Source organism: Gallus gallus, chromosome Z (assembly GCF_016699485.2).
Source record: "Gallus gallus isolate bGalGal1 chromosome Z, bGalGal1.mat.broiler.GRCg7b, whole genome shotgun sequence".
NCBI lineage: Eukaryota > Metazoa > Chordata > Aves > Galliformes > Phasianidae > Gallus > Gallus gallus.
This window is the reverse complement of record NC_052572.1, coordinates 10,846,687-10,866,499: the sequence shown is the minus strand read 5'-3', so window position 1 is coordinate 10,866,499 and position 19,813 is coordinate 10,846,687. Positions and strand designations below refer to the sequence as shown.

At 42.1% G+C, this 19,813-nt stretch overlaps 1 protein-coding gene across 2 annotated transcripts in view; it reads left to right on the top strand.

Moving 5' to 3' along the window:
• Positions 1-3,371: 3,371 nt before the first annotated feature.
• Positions 3,372-19,813, top strand: part of ADAMTS12 (ADAM metallopeptidase with thrombospondin type 1 motif 12) — a 170,961-nt gene continuing 154,519 nt past the window's right edge. For both annotated transcript variants that reach the window (XM_003642975.6, XM_015277506.4), the window contains exons 1-2: positions 3,372-3,733; positions 8,628-8,989. In XM_003642975.6, coding sequence (XP_003643023.3) covers positions 3,619-3,733; positions 8,628-8,989 — 477 coding nt within the window. In that variant the 5' untranslated portion in view covers positions 3,372-3,618. The remainder of the gene's footprint in view (positions 3,734-8,627; positions 8,990-19,813) is intronic.

Below are 19,813 nucleotides of genomic sequence, written 5' to 3'. Positions count from 1 at the left end.
CTCTGCTGACAGGAGGAGCAGACAAGCAAGCATTTGTCACATGTCTTTTAGATCTCTAAACTTATGGCAGGAGATTCTAATTCTCAATGTCTTCAGCTGGACTTCATCTTTTCGCAGCTCCTCGATGTCAAACCATGTAGTTCATGGTGCTGTGCCTCACTTTTCTTCAACCTCTGCTTTTCCACCTCTCTACACACATTTACACAAATGCATTAAATCCTATACACACATTTCTTTTACCTGAGGTCTGGAGGTCCACTTAGGGAAACTGAAGGGGGTTCAGGGATGGGTGACTTGGCAGTGCCCCTTGATTGTATGCCTTGGCATTCCTGACCTACTTTCAATAAATGTACAGTTACTGGACCACAATACCATTGCTGTCACAGGAATATAACTGATGCTGTGATGTATTCTTTTTCTTTTTGTAACTGAAGTTGAGTTATAAAAATGAAAAAATAGCACTTACTTTCTCAAAAGGTTCTAAAACCTCAGGTTATGACTCTCTTGGAATGGGAGACAACAAATTAATTCTTTATCGTGGGATTCTATTTTCTTGTGAATGACAAAATGGTTTAATATGTAGGTTTTTGTTTTCATAGCCCATAAATGCTCTCCTAAGTCAAATCTGTTCTGAGAAGACACAGTTCCATGAAATAGCTGGTATGTCAGTATGTCTGCACAGCATGAATGTGCTTTCTACTTGTGCCATGACTTCACGTTTTAAGTGTACGGTACTCTGTCAGCCAGCACCAGAGCAGCTTGCAAGCTGGAATCCAATTGTCCCCCAGTGTATTTTCTGACATTACACCCAGTGTATGTGTACATGAGTGCTGGCACAAAGCCCAGGAAGTCATAGATGTTTCAGATCAGATTCCCACAGTTCTTTTCTGCCATTCTGTATGGCTTTTACTTGTATAATTTTTGGTTGTGTATGTATATAAAATGTAATCAAAACAAAACACCCACATTCTCACAAACGCTCTTAAGTTCCTTAAGGCTTCATTTCTTCATCATTTCCTGACTTTTTTTTTTCCCCTTTCTCTCATGTCTGGAGAAGAGCTATTAGAAAAGAAAGCATGCAAGGTTGAGAGAGTTAAGCCAGTACAAGCTCTGAGGTTTTGGAGGAAGAAAAAAGCAGGAGGATAAAACGTCTCATGCCTCAAGAGAATTATGGGCAATGGGAAGTAACTCCTCCTGCTGCAGAAACCAAGATGGGATCCTGCACAAAGTATTAGCTGCCTCATACCAGATACAGAAAACAAAAAGATGAGTGGAAATTTTAGCCAACAAACAGTTACATGCCTCACACAGAGGACTGTTCTGAACTGAAGAAGTTTTCCAAACCAGGAGTTTCTATACACATGCCCATCCCTTGAACTTTCAACCCTTCTTTCCAGCGCTTGTAGTCAGTTCTGCTCCTTTTAGTTCTTTAATTCCATTCACTGCAGGCATGTCCTTATTCTCCAATTTATTTGAAATATTTAACTTAATTTTTTAACCGTTAAGTTTTAAAGACATCATATCGATTTCAGGTCACACATTCCTTTAAATTAATTTCAGTGATGTGCTGACAGAGAGCTAAATAGGCTACCATTTCAAATGTCACAGAACAGTCCAGTGCCCAGTATGTGACTAGAATATTAAAAAACATCCTAATGGCAAGTGCATCAGGGAACTTGTCACTCCAACATGAAAGACTCACATGTAAAAATATGCTGTATTAAATAAATATGGTCCAATGAAAAATTATTTTGGCAAGTGTTAGGATATCAAATATTACACAAAATCACTCTCTTCTGCAAACTGTGCCATTCCATTTGACATTCCATTAGCCAGAAGAGAGCACATTATGACTCATAAATAAAACACTGCTACTCTTTCACAAATGTGTTTTGTTTTCAGAGCTATCATGGCTCAAGCTCTGTTGAAGCCACATATCTAACTCATTTAGAAATCGTTGGTTTTTTAACCCTTTCTTGCATTTTTTATCCTCCGGAGTTTGAGAGGTGTTTGCAATTAAGTAAGAATCTTCATCTCTGGGTAACTTTCAACAGAGGAGTTAGAGTTGTTAAGCCTTGACAGACAAGAAATGATCCAAGAAAAAGAGGTATGGTCAGTTTTAAGCAGGGGGCTACTGAAAAACTCAGCATTGCTCACAATTACATGACAGAGACAAAATGCTGCCATTAGGAAGTGAAGTTAATTCCAGTACTTGAAGGAAGCTCAGAAGCAGGAGGGAGACTGACTTTTTACACAGACTGATAGTGATAAGACAGGAAGGAGTGGCTTTAAACCAAAAGAGAAAATTTGTTTTAGACGCTAGGAAGAAATTCTTCCCTCAGAGGGTGGTGAGGCACTGGCACAGCTGCCCAGAGAGCTGTGGTGCCCCATCCCTGGAGGTGCTCGAGGCTGGGTTGGACGGGGCCCTGGGCAGCCTGAGCTGGTGGGGGTAAGCAGCCCACGGCAGGGGTTGGGGCTGGGTGGATGCTGCTAATTGGCTGATGAGGAAACCCTCTAAGACTCAAGTTGGAGGGTCAGAAAGCAGGCGTTCTTTATTCTCAGCACTGGATGCATGGAGGATGAGCTCCTCCTGTCATGCACACCTTCCACAAAAGGTCTTCTGTTTATATACGCACATTCAGAAGTTTTCCCAGAGGTACATACATATTCAATACTTGCTTTCACAACTAACAGATCCAAAGCAGAACTTCCCTTACCTACTCGATACAAAGGCTTACAGAACTTCCACTGTCTGCCTGGTACAATGAGTTTTTCACGGTTATCTATTCAACACAAAAGCACAGACCCTTCCCATTGTCTTAACAAACTACGTGGTTATCCACCAAGGGACTTACGAAGCTTAACAATATTGCTACAAATTGCATCAGGAAGATCTTTGAGTTCCCTTCCAGTCCAAACCATTCCATGATTCGGTGAGGCGGGGGCTGCATTTAGTAATCACTGGTGAAGAGTAGAGGGCACCCAGTTAAAAATACAGATGTTAAGGTGAGTAGAAGCCTTCACCATGATGGACCAGAGCAACACCAGAGCCACTGTGAGAGAAATTATAACGGAGGCTGCCCCATGGCTGCTGAGGTGCCAGGTGCTCAGTGGCCTTTAGGCATCTTCCAGCTTCTCAGGCATCGCCTCTCCGGTGGGGAACACGTTACATATCGGCGTGCTTCGAACGCTTTCGTGCTAGGCGTAGTTCTTGTCCTTGTGAGAAGGGCCGCCTTACGGGTGCGGGGATGAGGGACTGCTTCCTTCCCACGGCCTTTCAGTGGAGACCGGGGAGTGCCGCCTGTCTGGCGCGGGCCGGCCCTCCCCACGGCCGCCGCTGCATGAGGCGGGCGGAGGGGCCGGCAGCCCCCGCCCGCCGCCGGTCCGGTTCGCTCCGGGCGCGTGAACCCCGGCGGCTCCGAGGAGCGGGGAGGGGGGTGCACCCGTCAGCATCTCCCTTCCCCCCGGCCCTCCTTCCTCCGCCGGCAGAAATCAGACACCGGGACGGCCTCGCGCAGCCCTTCTGGGGAGCGGCGCCGGAGTGCGGGCGGTGCCGGGAGGCCGCTCCGCCGCTGCCCGGCCATGCCGCGGCCCGGCTGAGCGCTCCCCTCCCGCACCATGCCATGCGTCCCGCCGAGCTGGGCGGCGAGCGGCTCCTTCTGGCTCCTCGTCCTTCACGTCCCGGCGCTGTTGTGCGGGACGGGCGCATCGCTCTTCCCCGACGGAAGGCAAGGTCGGTGGGACGCGGGCGGAGAGAGCTCCGGAGGGAAGGAGGGATGGAGGGAGGCGGCCGGGGCGGGCTCCGGTGGTTCCCCGCCGGGCAGCCTTGCTCCGGGTTTGCTGTTTTTCTGGTATTACCCAGGCAGGAGAGGCTGAAATCCGCCGTGCTCCGACCCCCCGCCGTGGTTCTGTCGGCGCTGCGCTGTCGCGGAGCGTGAGCTCCGGGCGCTGCCCGTGCGGTGCTGCCGGGGCTGCCGTGAGACTTTGAATTAAACTTTTACAGCGGTAAAGCACAGCTGCGCCTCCCTGTTGCTTTTTTTGGAAGTCATTCAGTTGTGCTGTGTAGATAAAGGCATTGCTGCATCCCATGTTTCGTTCATGTTTCTCGTTAGGAATCATCTCCCTAATTAACAGCGTCATTTCTTACTACTAGTCTGAAAGAGCTTACTCTCTGATTATTTTTATCACTTCTGTACTGCAGCAGCATGGATTGGTGTTAACAGGATATAGCTTGGCTTTGTTAGGACAAGACACAGAAGTTTTGCTCTTCCAGATGGAAAAAAAAAAAAAGAAAAGAAAAGAAAAAAAGAAAAAAAGAAAAAAAAAAGCAACCAAGAATTAATCCCATACATTTGCATCTGCCAAACATTTGCAGGGTAAGGCTTATCATGAGAGGCTGAATACAAGTTTCCTGCACCTATGGCTCACCAGATACCAACTCTTTCACCCTAAGTCTTCTGTAGGATGAGAGGTGATGGCCTCATGTTGTGCCAGGGAGGTGTGGGAGGGTTCAGGTTGGATGTCTTTGCCTCATAACAGGCTGCTCAGGAGGTGATGGAGTCACCATTCCTGGGCATGTTGGAAAACTGTGGAGATGCAGCGCTTGGGGACGTGGTTTAGAGGGCATTCTGGTGATGGGTTGGTGGTTGGACTTTGTGATCCTACCTGTCTTTCCAGACTTAATGATTCTAAGGTTCTGTGTGCACTGACGACAGTAGGTTAGGGCTGAGTATTTGTGTGCTAGAGAAGCCTCTCCTCAAACACTCCCTGTCCATCCTATGACTTCCACAGGTGGCTTAACTTTACCGTATCCATTCATAGCTGCTGGACATCTGGGGTAGCGTAACTTAGGAATTCTGTACTGTTTCCAGTTTAAGGAGATTTAAGAGAAGCAGTTCCCAAGGGAGGAAAGTCATTAGCTGGAAGACTGTCAAGTCATCAAAGTCTTGAAAGAGTAGGAGAAAATTTTGTTTCTGAAAGTCTTCCTGATCGAATCAACACCTGTGGTGCTGTCAGCAGAAGAGTGTGAGCACAGAGAAAGTCTTCTGTGTCCTTCACAGATGTTGGAAAGAAATGGTTGTTAAATAAACTTTTTGGAAGTTGAGCAACAGTTATCCTGAAGTTAGTTTCTGTTGAATTCACTTAGATTGATCAAATACAACCATTTTATTTCTGTCCCTCAGACAGGACAGGGATAGCTGTGTTAGCACTTGGTAGCTGTTTATTTCCCAGGTATTTAGAAATGGATGCAGAATTAACTTCATTTCATAGGCACCGAATCCTGGGATTCATTAAACTCTGCATAAGGGGACAGTTCAAAATGTTATTCTTTTCCTGAGGAAGACAGAGTGCAGATAGACGTAAGTGTGAAGCATGCAACAACTAGGACTGAAACAGCAGTGTTAGGTGTTAGGTTAAGTGTTAGGTGTGTGTGTTCACTCAACATCCGTGGTGTGACTGATCAGACGGATAATGTTGCTACATGACCAAGGCCTCTGTGGGTTGCTGTTTCCCAGGATGAATCTTTTCTCAGGAGGGGGATTTCCTGCATGCAGAGACTTTGTTTGGCTCAGGAAGTCTCTTGCCAGAGATGAGCAACGCTATCCCAGGGGATTGTATGGTCTGAGGGGCAGATGAGGATGGACTGCAAAGATGAAGATGAGTCAATGCAAGTGATGATGTGTCACATTTTAAAGGAATGCTTTCAGAAGAACATATTTTCCCTCTAAAATAAATTGTACATTTTCTGTCCCATGTGACAGTCCATGACTGTTTTTTTTTTTTCCCCTGTTAATCTGCTCTGTGTACAGCAGTTCTTAATATAGGCAGTACTCTGCCACATGTTGTGAGTTTAAGTCCACACAAGAGTGGAATACGCAGCAGTGGTTTTAAGTATTGTCAGATGTTTATCAAGTCACAGAAATGGCAGGGTCTGTAGGGAGGGTTCCTCAAATGACTTAATCAATTCTCAGATTCATTATGCAAGTCCTATGGGCCTGGGGCTTGTTAGTCTGTCTGTCTGAAATCACCCTTGCATGCACTGTGGTTCCAAGGCAGGCTTCCCTGGAGGGGAAGGAGGGCGTACCAGCCCTGGGGCTAATCTGTGGTGCTGCAACAGGTTCCCTCTGTTCATTTTTGCTGGCAGTAAGTTTTGTAGGAGCCTGTAATGCTTTAATGCGAATTAAGAAGGAAGTTTGAGGAAGTCAGTATTGAAGAATTACAGCCCTTATTCTTCTGAGGTGCGGGCCGCATGTGTGAAGTTATTCTCTCAGTTGCTGCTTCCTTTTTACTGCTATTCTTTCCCAGAAGAGTAGAAGGGCATTATCAAAATTGTGTCTCCTGTCTTTGTTTAAGACTCTTGTCTCCAGCTAGAAAGTTTGAGTGGTTAGCTGTAGCATGGAGCTCAGTAAATTGTTCTAATATTGATAGGTTTGCCTCTGCTAACACTGATAATGATTACTTGCAGAAATATCTTTCTCCTCATCTTGTTAAACTTCATTGTGTTGTAATCTTATTCCCTATGGTCTTTTGCAGACTTTTTAATAATTCATTTCTGTGGTTATATTATTGTATAATATTATTTCAGCATAATTTCACTCTCCAGTGACTAGCATTCAGAGATGAGCGTTGAAAGAGTGGGTGCAGAAGTTAGACTTCTCTGCTTTGATAACGCTGTTGTCAACAGATGCTTAAGCATTATTTCTAGTTTTTCTAATGATGTCTAAATTACCCTAACCTTTGCACACTAATTACTATAGCAATGAAATAAGGAACTTCCTTAAATAATTTGAAGTCCAAAACCACAAGCCTTTGGTCTTGAATGGAGCTTAGCAGTTTAACCACAACAAATTAAGGTCAAGTCATCAAGCAGAGTCACACTGTCCAGTGATGTCAAATCACTAAGACTTTCCTTTGGGGCTTTTGTGTGATTGTTCCGTGAACTGGGCTGAAAAGCAGGCAAATGGGAGCTTGATCTTCCAGGACACTCTACTCACCATTCCTTTGATTGCACACTATAAGACATAGAGGAAAACACACAGAAATTTTGTAACAGTTTCTGCAGGTAAGGTGTGTTTTTGAATTTCTTCTCTCTTGCTGTTGCCCATTCTTCCTTTGCACTGGACTGTGATGAAGGGAGGGGGACCCCAGTGTAGCTTCCTCTGCTAAATTGTCAGGCAGCAGACACCTGCTATGCTATCAACAGCCTGTGTAAACTCCGGACAGGAGTGTGTGGGTTGAGTTTTCAGCCTCTCATTTCCCACAGTGCTGATGCAGACAAGGGCAGGAGGCGTCTCTCAGAATTTGTTGTAGGCGTGAGTCTCCCCATCCATGAGACCTGCAGCTATGAAGATTAAGAGCCCACTACTGTGGCTTTTCCTGTGAAGGCACAAAGTCACTGTGGGCTACTGGTATGACTTGCATTAAAAAAATGTATTGTCTGTTGTGAAGAAGAGTGGTAAGCTTGCTTCTGAAATAAAAGATGCTACTGAGTCAAGGCCATATTGCCTCATAGTTTTATGTATGTGCCGAGAAGTTTGGTGTGTATTTTTCATTTTGTGTGTGTGTATGCATGTGGGTTTTGGTTTTCAACTCGGGGTGTTTCAGTGCATGCGTCTTGAGTGCACATGGCCTAAGGAAATACGAGCAGTCATGTCCCATGCTGCAGTTAGTGGGGATGAAGGAGATACCTTCCTTTCCAAAGGCGATGAATTCAGACAGATAATCTGTCTAGGAATGATTTAACCCATGAAGCTTTGAAAGAGAGAGAAGTGTGTCTGGAAGGATTATCTTAGCAGTCCTAGGCAGGAGTAAATGGCTCTGGAAATTTATGGAGCAGGTTAATTGGTTTGTTAATCAGCTTAATAAATGAGATGTAATCACTCTGTGAATGAGTGACTGAGAAAGGAGGAATTGAAGTAACATTCATCCTCACAGTTTCTTTTTGATATCCAGCCTGTGATTTCTTGGGCTGAAGTCAGTTATGCCAGCTGAAGATCCTTCCTTTAGGACACGAGTTCTTGTGATTATGTTTTACATAGTTTTATTATTTGTTTGGGACTTTAAAGATATAAACTAATTAAAAAAGCAAACAAAATACCACAGCAAGAAGTCAGAAACAGCCGTACTGTGTCATAGCAGGGGACAAGAAAGCCAATGATGCTTTCCTCTGCTCCTCTGTTCCTTATTTCTTCTTCTAGATCCTGATAAGGTGTCCAGTCTTATCCTGGTTAGCAATCCTTGTGCAAAATTGTATAGTTACTCCATTTTCCTTCAAACCCTTTAAAATTCCTTCCTCTGCTGCAGCATCAGCCAAAGCTGATGCTACTGATGTTCTTGCTATTCCTGTAACCCATCAAACCAGTTAGTAGTGTTTTCCTTTATTTTTCCTGATTTGTAAGGCTCTGTCTCCTACTTAAGGTGGCCAGGTTTCTGACTGTGTGGAGATCATCTCCTTGATCAGAGCCTTTTGTGCTGGGTATGCAAGATACACAGTGTCTGCTCTTGTGCCAGAAGGATGGCTTGGTGCACTGCTGTCACTCTTGAGTTTTCCTTTAAACCACATGATCTCTGAACCGGATTGCACTTACCCATTTTCCCTCTTTTTTCTTTCTCTGCATTCATTTCAGGGCAATTTATCAAGACACTGCAAGAATACGAAGTGGTTGATCCAGCAAGAGTAGATGCAAATGGGCATTTTGTTTCTTTCAATTTACACCATCACATCTCAAACACAAGAAAGAGGAGAGATCTCGGCAAAAAGGAGAATGTGGTATATTATAAAATTAACCACAAGGAGAAGGATCTGTTTTTCAACTTGACTATCCACATGGGATTCCTTTCCCACAACTACATAGTAGAGAGGAGACGTGGCAACCATAGTCGTGCGAAGATTGCAATGCACTCAGGAGTTCCTTGCCACTTTATTGGCTCAGTATTGCAACCAGGTTCTGGGAGCGGAACAGCAGCAATCAGCACTTGCAATGGCTTGGTAAGTGATGTGGGGTTCTGGGCTAATTTTGGTGTTATTGGAACTGAGTGGAGCATTTATATATGAATGTGCGTGCTTAAAAACTGGATGAGTCTATCAAAAACTTTAGTGACACACTTGTCTAGAAGAATCAATTTAGTATTTTGAGTGAAATTTCTGAAGAAGAGAAACAGGAGGTCAAAAGCTGAAGCTGAGGACCCTTGGGAGCTACTTTTGATTAGCTGGCTTTTTTTCCTCCAGTACTCTGAACTTTTTGCTATGATTTGAAGCTGTTTAAATATCTACTCATTGTTTTGAACCTGTTAGTAGTTGGAGTGCCTTTGCTGTGCACTTGGATGCCATCTTCTACTTTAGTTTCTTCTAAAAGGAATGTAGCTCAGGTGCACCAGAGCTTCTTTACTAACCAAATCAGCAGAAGGTAGGTGGGGACAGATGGGAGAACTTCACTGCAACTTCAAAAATAAATGCTTGGGTAGATGGAACCTTTGGTAGGGCTTTAAGTTCAAACCTGAATCAGACGTAGGCATCTTTCATTCAAAGGAATACTTTGAAATCTAGAGCTTGAAGTTCTGTATTTCTCAGTCAGCTGTGGCTCAAAGTGAGATAAGGAGGTGGAATCCTTGTTTTTGTTGTGCTTTGTTTTTTATCAATACTGTAGCTCAGGTTTTCAGTTAAAGAGGAAGAGGCTGTATGTATCTTGTGGAGGGGAATAGGAGACAGAGTGCCTGGATGTGAATAAGGTGATGCTTTAGGGAGCTGTACAAAATGGCATATAGTGTGTGAGAGGCAAAATGCAAAGGGCTCTTAGAGTATGCAAGGAGAATGGAGTATTCAGGAGGTATGTGCAGTCTGCAGGTGCTTTTAAGCCTTGATCTTAGTGTGATAAATGGCAGTAGTTTAAAGTGGATAGAGCAGCACATCAACCCCTCTTGACCAATGCATCTCAGTCTGCAACAGGCTAAGGAATGGCAATTCACTCTTAAGCCTGAATGCCTCACCATGGTGAGTATCTGTAGAGTACATCTGTTCCCTGGCAAGCTATTAGAATCCAAGTGAATTCCTTTCTGTTGTGAAGCATGAATCTGCCAGCAGCTTTGGGAACTCTGTGGGTTTCATAATATCTTAGCAATGTCTGAAAAATAATATGAAGATATATGGTGTAGGTAAACATGGAAACTTTGGAACATCACACGGCTGTCACCAACACTTCGGGTGTGTTGCCTAGAGAAGTAGACCATTACTTGGTCAATCCCAGTGGGGATGGAAATCAGGAGTCTTCTTGGAAATTCTTCCAGTGAGGACCAATTTATGAAAACTGCCCTGAATCTCCTTATGGTTGAAGGGTCTCTAAGGTAAAGGTGGTATGAATATAAGATTAGTTTATTTGGTTAATTTGTCATGTGCTTTGCTGAAACATCTTGGTTAGTCACCATTAGAATGAAAATTTGAAAATGAAACAGTGAACTTCACTATGCCTTCTGAAGTATTTTGTCCACAGTAAGGACTTAAAGAATAATTTCTTAAATTAAATCATAAAGTCGGTCTGATAACATATTTCAAAATGACCCTTCCATTGCAGTTGCAAACTTTTTGACATTTACTTTGATTTGAGGCTTTTCAAAACAGTTGGCTGGAAGACAGGCTGGGGATTTTTGACAAAGCACCTGTATTTGAAAAATAGTCTTTCTTTTTTTTTTTTTTTCAAAACTGAAACTTTGAAGATACAAAATCATAAATTAATTCAGATTGCAAGTGGCCTTAGGGGAAAACCACCATCGCTTTGATGGGGTGATTTATGAAGTCTGAAAATCACTATTCTGAAGAGGTTTCAGTAGGAGTAGGGTAGATAGTGATAGGACAAGGGCGGGGGGCTGGATTTAAACTGAAAGAGGAGAGGTTTAGGTTAGATGTTAGGAAGAAATTCTTCACTCAGAGGCTGGTGAGACACTAGCACAGGCTGCCCAGAGAAGTTGTGGATGTCTCCTCCCAGGAAACATTCAAGGCTGGACTTGATGGGTCCTGGACCTTCTGATCTAGTGGATGGCAACCCTACCCATGGTAGGGGCATTGGAACCAGATGATCTTGAAGGTCCCTTTCAACCCAAGCTGTTCTATGATTCTATGAACTAGTGGTTGAGAAAGAGAGGCAATGCTTTCAAAATGTGGGGAAAGTCTTTCCACCTGATTGCTGTCAATACAGTGCTTTTTAGCTGAGGAATCATCATACCTGTGGCACGTGGGAGGAGAGCAGATATGAAATCTCTTTGGTATGGGAAACATGGCAAGAGAAAGTGAAGGAAGAAAATGTTTCAGTTCTTGTCCCACTGTAGAAATAACATCTGGACATGTCTTGGCATGCCATATAGGGTACAATTCTAATAATGCTTCGTTTCCACGATGCCTTTCAGCAAAACATTACAATGAATTTTTCCCAGCACTGATGCCTTAATTCTCAATTGTGTATTAGTCCCTGTGTAGCAGTTCAGGTTTGTGTGAGCCTATCCTCTCAGGGGGAATGAGAGGGAACAAAGCTCAGAAGTAAAATGAATGAATCCTGAGTTCATGCACTGAGTCCTATGGAGGGGGGAAGTTAATTTTTCTCTGGTAATCTATCCTCTTCATTAGGAACAAGGCCTTCTTTTATTCATCAATAGCTCACTGTTTATAGAACTTTTAGTTGACAGCATCATAAAGGCTTTGTTTCCTTGACACTTGCTGTCAGTGGACAGTTGCTGTTGGACATCTGGTAATGTTTTAGTCTTCAAAGACTCTTTAAACATTATCATGGAAGTGGAAGTGGAAGAACATTAGCATGGAAATTACAAATGATCTGTACCCTCTACCTGGCACACTCTTGGGCCTTGCGTGGCACTGAACAGGTCAGCAGGTAGCCTCTGTCCTGACGGACACGATTGTTTACCAGAAGTGCTGCTGTTGTTTGCTGCCCAGGCAACAGAATGCTGTACAAAGTCACAAAGTACTGTTTGCTTGTTTACTCCTCCTCATGCCTCTCCCAAATCAGCACACAGCTTTTCCTTGGCAGTGGTGAGCAAGCAAACCAGACCTCTTGGCTGTACTGAATTGGGTCAAGTCTGCTGCTTGCGCTCAGGAATTTTAAGATTTTCTCCACCTCAGTTCTCCCTTCTGTGCTCAGCCATAGACAGGACAGTCATCTGTGAACTCTTCTTGATGGCTGTATGACAGCTTTTCTTTATATGGCAGCTGGTGGGAGATGTACCAAGTGGGTCCTCTCTCTGCAGATTGGTGCATGCCTTGATGCTTGCAGCAAACTTTTCATTGAGAAGCAGAATCGTGTTGAGTTCTGTTCATGTGAAACTGTACTTATTGTGGTATAGCACCACTATATGAGACCTGAAAAAAACTGTAGCACTTACGGAGTGCCACCTTTCTTCTTTATCTCGTCCATTCATCAGTATCATTTTCTCTTTCAGTCTTACTTCAATTTTGAGAAATGCAGCCTGATCACTTTCCCCTACATCTCCTACACACAGGAGGCTTTTCTACTTAGTATGAGATACCTTTTCCATGCTGATCAGCAGAGTACCATCTTTGTCCCACACTGAACTTTTCTGAGCAGATTACCACAACAGTATTGGACTGATAGTGTGTTCTGTGAGGTTAGTTTGATACCACTATTCCAGACTTTCCACTCTTGTGGATGTAGAAAACTTGCACCTGGTTGACAGATTTTGCAAAGATAGTGTTTTCCTTAGAGAAGATTAGGAAGTAGAGAAATCCTTGGTGCACTTTAATAACATTTTGTTCTAAAGTAATAGACAAAAGCTTCTAACCACCTCTACATCTTCCAGTTTGTGAGGTTTGTTTGTTGTGAAGAATGTGCTTGTTAACCTATTAAAGGTAGCTCTACAGCCTTGCAAAACTCCTGTTTGGCAAATTTTGCTTCTTTAGGCCAGAAAAATGTCAATGTCTTTCTATTCCACTGTAGTCTACTTGTGGCCGATGAAACCGTTTCTCTTTAAGAGCAAATGGATTTTGATCATTAGAAGTGGACAGGTTTTTGGCAGTACAGAAGTACACTTCAGGAAAGATCACATTTCATTTCTCCTAAAGTTGCTCTTATTACCATATGAAATTTGATTCAGCACTGTTTCATCACATGGAACTGTACAGCCCCGTATTGTATTTGAAAATGCATGGGGTTTTGGAGGTTGTTATTTTAAGAGGTGCTGATGGTAATGAATTGAAGCATATTGCAGCTGTGCTACCTCAACAAGGAAGCTCCATTCTTGGAAAGAGTGTCCTTCAAGATTAGTGCACAAGTAGTTTTCCAGGGGTCTCTTCCCCTCTCTCATTCATCTTGCTCTCTTTAAGGGCATCTGTCACTTCTTTCTTTGCGGTTCTCCAGCCTTATATAGTACTTGGTGAATGGTGCTTGTGGTGAGAAGTGTGGCAGGTGGCCTGTTTGCCACTGTACCTCTTTATTTAGATGTCATTGAAGTCTCTGCAGCATCCTCTTTTGTCTTGTCCACACACTGGAGCTAAAATGTATGAATGAGGAGTCTGGAGAATGCCAGGCATGAAAGTGATCTGCCTGCCTACCTTTTTTTTCCCCAGGGGGTGGGGATTTCTCTGTGCCTGCATATAATGAAACTTTCTGAAGTCTGAATGTTGCAGCTTGGCTTGTTCTGTCGTGTGTAAATAGGGAAAGACCTACTCAGTAACTCTTTAAATCCCCGTAATATCTGCTGTACATTTCTTGTCTTAGGCAACAGTATGGAACGTTCTGTAAGCAGAAAAAAGTCACACAGCAAATCCAGTGTTCCCTGGGCATCTGTCCTGCATCATGCTTTGTTTTCCACCCTTTTGTACGTAATAATAAATATCTGGATATTCTCCTTGCTTGGCCTGTGTTGTGGGTTGTTTTGCCGTTTTGTTTTTTGTTTTGTCTTTAATTTTCCTATGAAAAACATTCAAAAGTAGGGTATGTTGTGAGTGGTGCTTTCTCTTTGTCAAACAGATAAATCATTCAGATTTTCAATAGCATTTACTTCAGTACTTCAACATCATCCCCTTTCTTTGTGTTTGAAATCCAGCTTTATCCATCTGCCAGCTCCCTTCCCCCCACTCTTTTGTCTGCAAAAATACTCTAATTGACAGGTCAAATGAATCTCATCCGTGGTCTCAATACATGAGAATCCAGCTGTGCCGGTGGCTCCTGGTCTTGGCCTTGTCACCTTTGACCAGTGTGAAGTTGCTAGCCTGGAAACTGGGTTTGGCTGCTGCTCTTACAGTGTTGTTCTGTATCAGTGAATCTGTCATTGACTGGTTAGGTTAAAGTACAGGTTAGTTGCTAGTAACTGGTTTGAATAGAGTACCCAGGATTAGACTGCCTTACTCCTTCAAGATGTCCATCTTCTGTATCTTCAGACAAAGGTTATATATTGTATAGTTTTAAGAAATCTTATTCTCTTATTTTTAACTCTGTGACTGCTTGCTAAGTAGTCTAGAATGTCATTATAATAAAACTGAGCTTTCCAATCATATTTCTGGTTTCCATGAGTCTTCTTAATGAATTGTGTGTGTATTTTTGTGGTTTCGTGGTGGTGTTTTTTTTTTCCCCGAAAGTCTCCACTCATGATTTCATGTGCTGTGTTCCTAATAAAAAGCTTATAATTCATTTAGGGGAAACTGTGGGTGTGTGACTTCAGACTACAGGTTCATAACCTAGCAGTAAAAAATACACTTAATGCCTTTTTCTGCTTGATTTTGTAATGCTGTGAGGTTTGTGAGATTATCTGCTCTTTGTTTCTTGTAGTTTCTTTGCAAGTTTTTTGGCCAAACAGCCTGATCTGAAAGAGAAATAGAGAAATCATACACTAAGTTCTTGCAAATTTTGCTGGTACAGATGGGATCTTTTGATCAATGATATGGCTGATAAACATACATTGGTTGACCAGTGACTCAGCAGAACTATATCTTGCTGCTGAGCATGGTGCAGTGCTACCCGTGGCCCCGCTGGTAGTGTGGAGAGCTGGAAGAAGAGATTCAAGAGAGACAAGAGAAAACAGCTTTAAGAGGGGAACTGGAGCATGTGGGAAGCAAATCTATGGAGAAACCAGGTTTTGATTGTTCTGCCGTCTGTATAATTTTTTTCATCCATTTTCATGATGCTGAAAGGGAGCCTGTGGATTAACAGAGTTGTTTTCCTTGGTTGCCATATGAACAATGTGCTGTACCTGCTGCCCATCATAGCATAGGCATTGTATGTAATCACAGATGATGAGCATAAGGGGAAGAAGTCATCCTTTCCTACATACCCAGTGATGCATATAATGGGACATTAATAAGGACAAATCTCACCAATTGTATGCCCATTTTTTTCCTAGCTATTCAAAAGAAAAACAGAAGTACCATGAGAGGCTTTTCTTGCTCCTGTTCTGAGCAGATAAACAATGGCAGTAAGTTAGGTGGTTAACAGCAATGGCAGTTATAAACAACAGAGCAAAATACAGCATCTCCACCACTTGTGTTTAGAGGGTAGGTGAATACTGTTACTTACAGAGCAGCTCTATGAGCATGGCTTCTGCTGGAGATCAGGCCCTGCCTCCTCAGTTAATCTGCTGGAGATGAGCAGCTGCAGGCCCTGAGCTGGGTCAGAAACAGAATCTATTATATGTATATAATGTTTATTATATATACATACATTAGATGCACACATAAATGTGTATGTAGCTCTGTCACGTGCTTTTGTGTTAGGAAGACTGCAGTGCTGTTGTATGTATTGGTTATTATTGAGTCGTGCCCAAATATACTGGGTTTCTCTAGAAGCTGAGGACTTTCCCAACCCATTTTTAAATTGAAACAAATTTCAAGTAGTCACTAATTTAGGATGGGATAATTATGTGCTTTATGTACACACTGGCTCCCTACCATGCTCTGGTTAGAGACTGATCTGAAATCGCCAGCTTCAAAAATAACTAATTAAGTAATAATAATAATACTAATCTGGTCGTGTTGTCTAAGCAGTGGCTATGTTTAAATACATCAATTGTTTTCCAAGTTGCTCTGATGGCAAACAGAAAGCTCCTAGTGAAACTGCTTAGGCTTCTGGATGCCTGTAAATGCTAACAGTAGACCTAAATCTGTTGTATGCTTATGCAAATATATATATATATATATATATTCGTATTTAAAATATGTGTGTATAAAATACTGCTTGATAAGAGCTGAATTATCTGTTTAATTTGATGCAATACTAATTTGACTTGTTTCCTTTTCTAGAATTGTCATGGACCAAAGCTGCTAAGATCATAAGCATGGAGGCTGTTGGTAGGGCAAAAAAAGGTCTGTTTCACCCAGCATCCTCTATCTAACAATGTTTGCAAGGAAATATCCAGGGAAGAGTAGATGAGGGTAGTAGGACATCTACATCGTGTTCATCTTTGCTTCTGTTTTCAGCTTTCATCAGACTTCTTGATATGATAATTCTTGCATGTTTTCTTTGTTGAATCTCTTAACAGATTCATCTTTCAGATATTCTCTTGGGCTCCCCTGCACACTTAAAACGATTTAGATGTAACTTTTTTTGTTTTCACCAAGCTTTCTGTCAGCTTCTTTTTAATGCCTTCTGACATTACCGTCTTAGAGGAGAGAATGAATGATCAAACACTGATTACAGTGTCTGTGATGGTTTTATTCAGTGGCATAGTATATTCTGTGTTACCCTTTTGCTTTCAGGTGATTCTGAACATCTGATACTTCTATTCTGGTAGCTGTAAAGCTGCTGTATATAAACAGCTTTTGCTGTTTAGAGATATCAGCTTGGGTTCCTGTTTCTCCAGAGCAGCAGGCAGGTCAGAGCCCATCTCTTAACGTGCACAGATGAGATTGTTTCTCTGCTACCTTTATGCCTTTGCCATGCCATAATGTACCACTTTTCATCAATCTGTAGTGAATTCTTACCTTTGTGCTCTGCCTTCGTGGTGAATTGTCATGAATGCTCACCGCCTCCCAGGCAGCTATGTCTGCAACTTGTTATCTGTAGCTACAGGAGTATTTGGAGGCTAAAATGTGAGTTGTTGCTTGTCTTTGTATAGACTGTGTTTCTGAGCTCAACTTGTCAGAGGTTTTGTTCCAGATTTCCTTCCAGTCAGCAGTTCCCTATCACAGGAGACAGTTAAATGAAAAGGAAAGGCAAGATAGAGCTATATTATATCCTGTGTAACAGACTCTAATTTTTAATCTAAAATGTAAATGCAAGGAAAGTTGCCATGAAGAAGGAGATCTGCCTTTGGTTCCTTTGCAACATCATTACATGGCCATAGCTCTGGAGCTTAATGGAACTTAATAGTACAAGCAGATATTTTTCTTCATTCTTGTTACCTGTGGTTTATGCCTTCATTTTCTATTCTCCCAAATATTCTCTGAGTTTGAGTTTATTAAAGAAATGAATCAAGATCTAGCCAGGTCCACTGTCTTTATGATTAGATCAGATCAAGCGAATAGTGGATTAGGTATTAGGGGACAAAGCTTGTTTGCTTTTGGAAAAAAACAATTTTTAAGTAATTTATTTTCCTCTTGCAGCAACTCCTTTGTTAGAAATTAACATGCTTCTACATTTGCAAGAGGAAATATAAATAATTTGTATTACTACAAGAACCCACCCAGAGGATCTGTGAAGCAGAAATAACATTGGAGGTAGTTTTTAACCGTTACTGAACTGTTACACTGCCTTTCATGGGTACCATTTGAGAGAAGTCTCTGCCAAAAATTAGACTATCAGTAAACACTTTTAGTAACTTCAGATAATTACACATAGTTTGCAGAGTTTTCTCGCTGAACAAAATGTGGCTTTTTTTCCCCATTGTGCTTTTCCTACATGCCCACATCGTATAACTTCAAGTGGAAATTCAGTTAGATCTAAAATTAAAAATTTATTTAGGATTTTGTCTCTTGGTAAGCAGTTTTGGATACCTTCCTAAATAAAAGCTAACAAATCTACTATGTTTTGGACTTATGAGTGGAAAATTCTCCCAGCTTGTTCATTATATTCTTTTAGATGATCTGAATCTGCACTTTTTTGGAGGGGCGGGGGTGGGAACTGACAGAAAAAATCCACAGCTTTAAAGCTTGGAATACAGAAATATAACAACAAATGCTTATTCTCAACTCATAATCTTCATTAATCAACCCCTGAACAGCTGCCAGTTACTTTTGGGCTGGATGTAAGGGCGGAGAAATTAAAGGAAACATGGAAATATGGAAGATCCTCCTTATTTCCATCTCCAATTCGGAAGAACAAATTATCATGCAGTGGTTCCAAGCAAATGTTTCTACGGTCTTTGATGTTTTGAGTGTTACACTGTTGCTTACGGTTTGTACAACTGCGTGTAGTTCCAAAAGTCCTTCAAATGAAAGAAAGCTTACGTGGGCAGTTGTTTTGGGAATTGTCACTTGCTGGTAATGACATATTTTAATACACCAGAAGTTCATCAGTCTTATGTCATAGCTGCCCCTACACACTCTAGTAAGCAGTGCTGAAAGGCAGCATTTTTGTTGTGTTGCCCAGGTATTGGAGGGGCTGCCTCTTGAGATATTAATAGTAGTAGCACTGTGGAAGCTGCAGACTTAAAAACATTTAAGTTTAAATTCAGTTTGGTGCTGTTGACTCCACAGTAATCTCAGTACTGTGACTGCTCTGACCCTGCACAACTCTCCCAAATGCAGGTAGTTATATGAAGAAGGAGCTCTGATAAAAGTGCTTGGTGGGTATTAAATGTCCTTCACTGCTCCTTTTTGTCTCACGTCATAGCGTGGGCCCTTTTTTTGTGCAGGACATGAATACAGTACTAGGCTGTAAGTTTTTGAATAATGACATTAAATTGGGTATGGAAAAGGCAAGTGAGGAATGTATATGAAAGCCAGAGGGTTAAGCAAGCACCTGCAGACATCACACGCCTGGCCCTTGCAGTGCATTCGTGCATGACAGGACTGCATTTTTTTCATAATGTGATTGTTGTTATTATTATTATTATTATTATTATTACTTGCATGCCTTTTCTGTAGCACAATTGCTATAAAAAAAGAAGCACATTTAAAGGAGCGCAGTATGATGGCAGGTGGCTGACGGACTAACTGGGGTATAGTATAATGTGAAGCAGAATTTAGAATAAAACCAATGAATCCCAGCAGTGTGCCTCACAGAGGACACAGAGGGTAAAAAACCATTTGGGTATCTCTGGGATGTGTAGGTTTCCTGTGTGTTGTTCCTTCAGGAAAGGGAAAATCTAATGTCTTGGAAGAAAAGAGCTCCAAGCTTGACTCAAGAGCATTCACAGTGAATCCTGCCCACTGATGCCTAGAGGAGATATCTTGTATGTAATGCCTGCTTAGCACTGCAATTAAAGTGATAGTGGCTTCACTTCATAGTCAGTGGCTTTGTACTGAAGTGCCATATAAAAGGAGGAAAACATGAATGAAATAAAACTGTTCCTTGCAGCATCACTGAAATGTTTCCTTCCCCTGCTGCCTTGCCAGCTCTGCAGTGTGGCATATTGCACCAGCTGCCAGAGTAAAATTACCCGTGTGGTTGCTGTATTTCATCTGCACTGTGCCCTAGCTACTACTTCTAGACCCATGTACTGTTTTTCTACATAGTGTAGAATATACATACTGTATGTATATTTTCTACATACAGGTATTAAGCATGTAGTATTTGCCCTTCCCAGTCTTTCTGCTGTGTTAAAGCACACAGAATAAACAGGAAGAGGAAACTGAGCTTGTCTTAATGAGGCATTGTAATTTCATATACATATATTATTTTTTAATAGGAAGCAATTACAT